This window comes from Nicotiana attenuata, chromosome 4 (genome assembly GCF_001879085.1).
Source record: "Nicotiana attenuata strain UT chromosome 4, NIATTr2, whole genome shotgun sequence".
NCBI classification, from domain to species: Eukaryota; Viridiplantae; Streptophyta; class Magnoliopsida; order Solanales; family Solanaceae; genus Nicotiana; species Nicotiana attenuata.
In genome coordinates, this window is record NC_031992.1 from 8338222 (window position 1) to 8347320 (window position 9099).

Below are 9099 nucleotides of genomic sequence, written 5' to 3' on the forward strand. Positions count from 1 at the left end.
ATTTTTATATGCTTAAATAGGAAAAATTTTATTTTGTGCCGCTGACACTAGTTAAATAGTAGTCTGACGTGGCAATTCAAACCACTGATATTACTATTCAAATTGTTACTATTTCTTTATCATTTAATAGTTATGTTAGGGAAAAGAGTAGGTTAACTGATTTTGTCATTGGTTTTGTCATATGTTTGAATCCTACTTGTAATGATTTTTAGTTATTGCTTTTCTTCATTTTTTTTTTCTTCTTTTTTAGGAAGAATACTTTGAATGCCTATTGAATATATATTTATGTCGTTTTTTGTTTAAAGATCTACAAATCGTGAGAAAGTATCACTTTTGTAACACTTTATTATGTTTTATAGTCTGTTTGGCCAAGCTTCTTTTTGGCCAAAAGTGCTTTTTTGGGCCAAAAGCACTTTTGGCCAAAAATTAGTCATTTCTAGAAATGTCAATGCAGCTATTTTTATATGCGAATTAAGCATGAGTTTTTTGTTTTATAAAATAATACGATTACATATTTAGAAACTAAAAAAAAAGTAACATAAACACTAATTTTGAAGTTGTGACTATTTAAGAAAAGTTTTCCAAAATGTAGTGAAATAAACAACTTTTGACTACACAAATGTCAAATAGTAGTAATGCACTACATCGCTTTTATACAAGAACTTTTTAGTTATAATAATCTCCTTTCAATTTTCAAAGTTGAACGATAAGAGGGCCATATACTTTGTAGTATATTTTAATAACTTACTCCTCAAAATACTACTAATAAAAGAATACAGTAAGAACATTGCCATTGAAACTTATTGTCACCTAAAGAATTGTATCACACGGGCAATTAAAGATGGAAGAAGTTCTCTAATAGTCAAAAAAATATGTGTAAGAATTACTCTTAATTTATTCAGAATTTTTTACACAAGTTCATAATAAAACTAATGAATTTTACCCTGTTCAGGATATCAGCTGAGGAGATGGATTAGATGTCCTTCAGGTTGGCATTAAGCACAACAAAAACATTTACATCCACAAAAACCTTTCACTTTTGTGTACCTAAGTCATAATTTCAATCTAAGTTACACTATTAACTTCAGAATCATCTTTATGAATCTGTTCCAAAACTATGAAAGCCTTTGATAGTAGCTTTATAAACAACATCAATGATACACGAAGACGCGGATGCATATGGAATTGTGTTGCCTATCTCTCCCACATATGGCAACATTCTGACTAATCATCCGACTGAAGTTTTGTATCTAAGTTTCCTGATCTGTACACGAAAATCCCCTCACTTTGTATATTTATTTATGATCTTATACAGATATTTGGGGTTTCCTTTCTTATGATCCTATAAGGACTTCTGTTTTCAGGTCCCAGGGGTAAGCTACTAGGAATGCTTGGGGGACTGGCTGCACGCGAACTTGAGTTCAGCTCCAGTGAAGAAATACAGGGAAGGACTTCAAGTGTAGAATGGGGAGAGTGGTGAGAAGCTGCTCCGTACTCACAGGTTTCAGGATGAGTTTGCTGGCAATTTTCACTGAAAGAGCACAGTTAAACTTGCATAAGCTAAGTCAACAGGGTAACACAAAATATAGAATCTAGCTGGAACTATTGGTATTAATACCAAAAGAGGGGAGTAATCAACTATTTCACAGAACAAAGCGCCCGAGTATATCCCAAACATGACAAACAGAGAGAGAGGAAGTACAAAAAAGTTATTACCTGCTATATGGTGATTTTCCATGCCTAGCGGAAGTTCCTGGTAAAAGTGGCTTTAGTTCCTTTTTATGGTTAGTTGGGTCCTTAGGACTCTGCAGAGCATCCTAAAAGTGTAACAAATTCAGAGATTCAAACCATTTGAATTCAATATTCAAGTAATAGGAGGAACAATAAAAGTAGAGAAACTGATAAGCAGTGGACTAACGTCACGTAGTCAGTAGCATGTAACACTCACATGTAATTTCATCCCTGAAAAATCCTCTGAACAACCAGCAACAGTATTACGTAAAAAAGCATGCTCGAGTAGCATCATAGCTGATGGCCTATCTGCAGGCTTCCTCTGAAAGCAGCACCGGAGGAAATCCTTCCCTTCTGCCGATAATTTTTCTGGTATAGGTGGTGATTTGTGCAAAACACTGAACATAGCTTGCACCTAATAAGACAAAGCAAGAACATTTAGACACTTAAAGAAATCAATTCTAGAACGCCTGAAAACCGAAAAGTAAGAACAGAGTTCTGGCATAATTGAGATTAAGCCACTGGATCATGACTAAGTAATCAGCTAGCCTTGCTTGTATTTTCCCAAGCTATGATGCTATACTGACAACCTAAAAGCTCACCAATATGTTTACACTTGTAACATGATTATATTGTTCTCAAATGAGATAAATTTAAACACCTACCCCAGTAAATTCACCCCACGGGGGCTGTCCATTAAACATCTCAATAACAGTGCAACCCAGGCTCCATATATCGACAGCAAAGGCAAGCTCTGGATTGGCATCTTTCCGCAACACAGCCTGCATTACCTGCATATGAAGTGATGGCCAGACATAAGCACAAGCCAACAAGAGGGGGGGGGGGGGGGGGGGGTCAGGCAGTAGCCGTAAAGTAGCTTTACGATGCCTACCTCTGGAGCCATCCAATGAGGGCTCCCTTTCAGAGAAAGATCAGTTGCACAGCTGGAAAGCTGGGAAAAAGAGAAACAATATGAAATTATAGCAGTAGGGGAGGCATGGAAAAATAATTGATGAAAGATTCTGCTTATCGTTTTGTCTACAGGTTAGGGTTTACAAGAAAACACTAAATTAGAACAAACAAAGAAACTCTAGCAATTTCAGTTTGCCATTAGAATTCTGAAAGCTTACATGTTTTGCTAATCCAAAGTCTGCAAGCTTGACAATGCCAGATGCATCTACAAGCAAATTTGCTCCCTTAATGTCCCTACTCAGAAGAATCATTGAAACCAACCATTAGACTGAGCATCACTGCCAAGGTAAAGTTAAAAAGAAAACAAAGTTTTTTTTTTGTAAAGAGAAAAGGTTCTTGCTTGCTTATGACATGGAATTGCAATCCAGAGGCTTTAGTGTTCCGTTAATGAATCTTTAAATGAAGTGTCATTTTCCACCTTGATGCAACCCAGTATCTACCTGTGTATTGTCTTGGTGCTATGCAAGTAAGCCAACCCTGATACAATATGCCTAGTAAAGTTTCGAACTATTGATTCTGTCATAGCTCCGCAATGTTCCCGAACATACTTATTAATTGATCCGGGGTGCACATATTCCAAATATATGTAAAAGCGGTCCTCCATCTGAAATGCCAAAAGCATTTTATCTTTCAATATTCTGAAGAAATGCCTGAACATGGCAAAAGAACAAGAAAGATAGGTGTCTTACTATTTCACTGCCATAATATTGAACAATATTTGGGTGCTTTAACTGCCGGAGAACTCTAATTTCCTACAGCAGAAGTAAGCAAGAAACTGAGTTGATTTAGAATAGCATTAACTGGCGAAAAACACGCCATAGTAACTGCAATCCAGTGCAAAGCTTCATCCTTTCAGAAATCTAGAATGTGATAAACTGTGTATAGTAGAATGGGAAATACTGCAATACGAAACCTTAATTTTTATCCCCAAGCCAGTTACCAACATTCTGAGAAAAAAACTCTAGCTGATGAAAATGTGAAGGAGGTTTACGAAGTCAAAGAATATGGTCAACAAAAGTAGCTCTATGGATACATTATTGATTTTGCATCTTCAGGCACATGATAGTTATCTCAAAGGACCTTGATTTGACTAATTTGCTAATGCAAGTTAGAGAACCAGGAGGTAGTATATAACATGCTTATTACTTATTTAAAGTTCTCTTCACTTCATTTACAAAAGATTTGGCCTCTAAAATATGTTTTCTCTCGCCATGTAACTCAAAAAATTGTAATTTACACACAATTTTTATTATGTAGACTAAGAAGATATGAGGAAGTCACCTGTTCTAACTGCTTTATACATTCAGCAGATTTAGGATCATCAGGAGTAAGATCAACTTCTTTTATTGCACATAAAGCACCGGTTTCACTGTCAAAAGGGAGAAAAGAAACAGAAGCGAATGTTACATTCCTACCAAGTTACTTACTAAGCAAACTTTATTGCTTACCGGTTGGTAGCTTCATATACACTTCCATATGTACCACGACCTAAAAGCTTCCCCTTTAGCCATTGACCCTTTGTTGGTGATATACATGGCTTATCCATATTGCTTTGGATGGTACATAATTCTGGTTGTCTTTGAACTCCTGGTGGAAGGGGTAGCGGGTGGACATCGATGTTATTACCTTCAGTCCAAGCCAGAGAACTTTCCGGAAGAGATTTATGATGAGAATGCACAGCACTACTTCTGTGATTCCTGGTTCTATTAACTGGATTTGGTAATGTTGGGCTGCTTAGTGGAGAATGATCAGCACTGTTTATAACCCTTGTGGGTGAAAGTTGGAAAGAGTAAGCCTCTGAAGGTGATGACGGCTGATGAAATGGAGGTTGGAAAAGGTCCTGTGTGCTAAACCTTTTCGGGCTTGGGACAGGGCTCGTAAAACCACTACCTGGAGCACTTCTAGCAGGAACATTCAGCCTGAATTCAACACCCTCAGCATTCAGATCCTGAGGGAACCTCCTACGCCGATAAGTTGGAGTAGATGATCTTGGATGCTGAGAACTTGTCACCTCCGCTGGAGTCCGATCAGAAGTATCCCTGCAACTTGCAACAGGTTAACAGTTCTGTATTCGTTTTTTCTTCTTACAAACTCATCATAGCTAATCAAACATTATGATCGAAAAACGAAGTAGCACACTTAAAGTCGTCATTTGATACTAAGACCAAGCAAGACAAAATTAGAATTGTTACATGTCCTTAATGTTAGATATTAAGGAATTTAAATCAACTAGTACGAGTGCTCTTGCTGGTTCGACTGAATCCATTACTTTTACCTCCAATTATGTACATATGTCAAAAGAAAAATGGGGGTAAAAAATCACTCCCATGGTTAAAATGTGTAACTGAGTTTTCGGGACAAGTTTAGGGGGGCAACTTATGTATTTTCCCAAGGAAAAAATTAGAAGGTATCACATCCACGGGCTTCAGACTGGATTTGCCTACCAACTACCTTCTACTTCTAGTACATACCTTTGCACACGAGTTACCCTAAGGGTGTATTTGGTAAGTGGAAAATATTTTCAAAAAATAAATACATAAAAATTAATAATAATATCTAAAAATTGAAGAGTATTTTCATGAAACTTTTGAGTACTAGAGATTAATAATAATGTTGAACTGTTAGTGAAAAGCAAGTAATGAAACTAAAAGGTAAAGTAGTTGTAAGGAAAATGACTTCCGCCCATTAGTGATGGAACTCATTTTCAGCTGAAAATGACTTCCTCATGAAAAACTCATTTTCCCTCCTACCAAACACACCCTAATTGAAAAGCTTTCATCTTTAGAACAAAAACAATTACGACTGAATCCCAAACTAATTGAAATAGGCTAAGATGAATCCTTCCTGAGAACAATACTAACCTTGCAAGAGGAGGGCTTAAAGTATCCCTGTCAACTCTAACCGGCAAATTAGAGTCAACCGCTGAGTTCTGTTTGGGAAGAGAATTGAGCTCAGGAAGCGGCAACGGCAGTGGCACAGGGGAGGACTTGGACCAGTGACGGAGGTGGTGGGGCGACCGAGAACCCGACCCGAAATCCACATAAAACTCAGGAGAAACCGGTAAGGATTTCGAACGCTCATCAATAATTAAGGACTGAATATTGAGGCCCCGCAAACCAAGCTCATCATCACTAACATGCCGCAATTTGCGCTGCCTTGTCAGTCTCCTTCCACCGCCGTAAATCCTACGTGTATTTGGATAACCTGTAGGAGAAGTAGTACTAGTTGAAGAAGAAGAAGAAGAAGAAGAGTGGGATGAACTTGATGATAGTGAAAATGCTTTCCATATATTCGGCATTTTTCATGGCAATACAGAGAAGAAGAAAGAAAGGAAAAGGGGTTGGAGTTTTTGCTGATGATGTATTTAATGAAGCAATACATTGAAGAGACCGTGGAGTCATACGTACTCATACGAAAACTTTTTGTATTTTGTCAATGTTTGAATCTTTCTAATGAAAAAAGATGATTTTAATTTTAATTCATTAATGTTGTTGGAAGTCAGAAACACGATTTCTTGTGTGTATAAAGTCAAAGTTTTGTTTTAGTTAGTAAAGTATTTTTGAGTATACGTGTGTAAATATCTTATGAAGTGAAGGGATTTTCCAATTTTCCTTGATATTATGAGGTCAAGGTTGACACTTGACAAACAAAAATGAGCAGCGTGTAAGTTTGTGTTGAGAACTCAAAACGTACGCTGAAAAACGATGACATGCACTGTAGACTGTATATGCCACTTATCTGGCCCCTCCCTCTTAACAAGTTTTTCCAAATATGCCCTTTATGATTCAGCTAAGTAACTTTTCAGATTTTATATATGTAGTAAAAAAGTATTATTATATATTTGTCTCAATTTATATGATATGCTTTTCTTTTTAATTCGTTCAAAAATAATTATATTTTTTTTTATATTTAAGAACAATTTAATTTTAAGCTTTTCTTACAAAGTTGTGCTGTATTGGGTTGTGTGTTGGCCAGTCAAGAAATCTCATGTGCAAAAGATGAAAGTAGTTGAGATGGGCGATTGGTTGTATCATGAGAGATAAGATTAGGAATAAAGTTATTCGGGAGAAAGTGGAGTGGCCTCCGTGGAGGACACGATGCGGCAGTCGAGGCTGAGATGGTTCGGGCATGTTAAGAGGAGAAGAATTGATGCCCCTGTTAGGAGGTGTGAGAGGATGGCCATGGCGGGTTTGAGAAGAGGTCGTGATAGGTCAAAAAAGTAATGGGGAGAGGTGATTAGGCAGGACATGATGTTGTTCCGCCTAATTGAGGACATGACCCTTGATAGGAGGGTGTGGAGGTCCTGAATTAGGGTAGAAAGTTAATAAGTAGTTGAAGTTTCTCCTTTTCTTACCAGTAGTATTAGTAACACTCATGTCCCTTCACATTCTTAGACTAGTTAATTTGTCCGCGCTCCGCGCGATTATAAATAAATAAATAACCATGAGTTTGTTAGTGATCATTTTATAAATTAGATAGAAAAAGACTAAACCTGGCAAATACTAAACTAATTTTCACTTATAAAAATCATATGTAAACTCAAAACTAATCAAATATAATTTTAAGTAAAATTGAAAGTTTAAAAAAAAACAACAACTCTTAATTGAAAAATCTTCTAAAATTATAGAAAACTACAACAAAGTAAACACTTCTTCGGCTATTCCCCACTCATCAAAAAAATCCTCTAAAATAACCAAAAACACCTGTAATAAAATAAAGGAAAGAACAAATTCCTCTTTCGGTCTAAATTTAAATCGGAAAAGAACTTATAGACTCCTAATCATAAAGTTGAAAAGCATATAATCAATGCTTTAATCAGACAACAAAAATAACTCGTATCTTTCTCTCGATCAAATTAGAGTGCGTATACTATTATAATACTATAAAACATAAATAGAAAATTTTTAAGGATATGAAAAAGAACTTCTATAATTTAGCCTCATGTAGTTGCACAAGCTCTGGGCTAATTGCATTATTCATCACACATTTATATTCCTTATAGTTAATTTAGAACCACATGTAAAGCGAAAAATGATTGACGATATATTATATCTCAATAGGTGGCACTTATTGTGCTATCCTTTTCCATTTGAATCCATTTAACTTACTTTTATTAGGGGTTGAACATGTCACTGTTGTAGACTACTTTTAAACGTAACTACATATTTTTGAGGGCTTAAAATGAAAACTATATAAAATCGAACTGAAAAAAATCCGCATAACACAAATGAAAAAAATAAAATCCATATAATACTAATTTTCGGCTAAAGACTATGAAGAGGAAACTTGAAACATTCTCTTCCTTTCCTCATACTATTTTCTTTGGAAAAACAATTCAACAAGAGCCATATTTTTCCAATTATGAATCTCAAAAATAGTTATTTTTTCTAGATAATCTTTCCAATTATTTACATCTCTCTTCCACAGAAATCTTAAAAGTAAATTATTGAGAAAGAATCGGACTTATACATACTCGAGGTAACTGGTGATGATTATCGTAACAAAACCACTGAACAATTTAAAAGTAGATATTCACTCTAATATGCATTCAAATAAAAGTTATGAGGAACAGTTAAATCTCTCAATTACTTTTTAGAAGTTAAAGCGAGGAAGAATAGCCAAATTAGAAGTTAGAGTGAATGAAAGAGTGAAGATGAATAGCCAAAAGATGAAGATTTTTAAGTTGAGAAATTTTCAAGAACTGAAATTTTCTAGTGCGGGAATTCTTTATAGGTGCTGATATTGTGTAGAATATTATTTATACGGAGTAACATGCACCTTTCCAAAGTATAGATGCTCTCCATGAAAAGAAATGACACCTCCTCACACTTGAATTTTTTATTCATCTAAAATAACTACAATATTCTTCTTAATTCTTATCACTTGTTTCTCTCCATCTCTATATTTCTTTGTTACTCATTGAATACTAATTTTCAACTTTTGGAGGATTGATTTACAGAAACAGAAGAGGCATAACCTTAAGAAATTAACATATTTTTCCCGAACTAAGACTGAGAAATTGAAAAAGAAGAAGAAGAAATGCATGTCGTGAAAGCATGAAGCAAAAGCCAATTTAATTCCTCAGTCATATACATTATACTAAGAGCATGGCAATAATCTATCTATCTATTATTAAAAGGAAAGAAGTCGCCATGAGAATTTGTCAAGTGTTGTATGGAAAAATTGACATGTGTCATTTTTAGGTCAAAATTAGTTAATCTAGGTAATAATTAGTTACGTACTTTATTTGAGATTCGAATTTGAAAATAGTAACCAATCCTTCAGTGGTATTAAATGCCTAAAAGGAACTACAATTAAGAGACAAACGCAATTAAAAAAATCTCTTTTTCTTCTTCACAGTACAAACCCTAGCCTCACCCAACATCCCTAAATTCT

General features: G+C 35.3%; 1 protein-coding gene across 1 annotated transcript; it reads right to left on the reverse strand.

The window, feature by feature from the left end:
* Positions 872–6222, reverse strand: LOC109224935 (mitogen-activated protein kinase kinase kinase YODA-like). The gene is made up of 11 exons (XM_019389508.1): positions 5565–6222; positions 4152–4742; positions 3985–4072; positions 3393–3455; positions 3144–3307; positions 2862–2937; positions 2624–2683; positions 2397–2522; positions 1949–2146; positions 1717–1817; positions 872–1531 (listed from the first exon to the last, which is right to left on the reverse strand). The coding sequence occupies exons 1-11, from the start codon at positions 5999–6001 to the stop codon at positions 1300–1302; spliced, it is 2136 nt and encodes a 711-aa protein (XP_019245053.1). The 5' UTR covers positions 6002–6222; the 3' UTR covers positions 872–1299.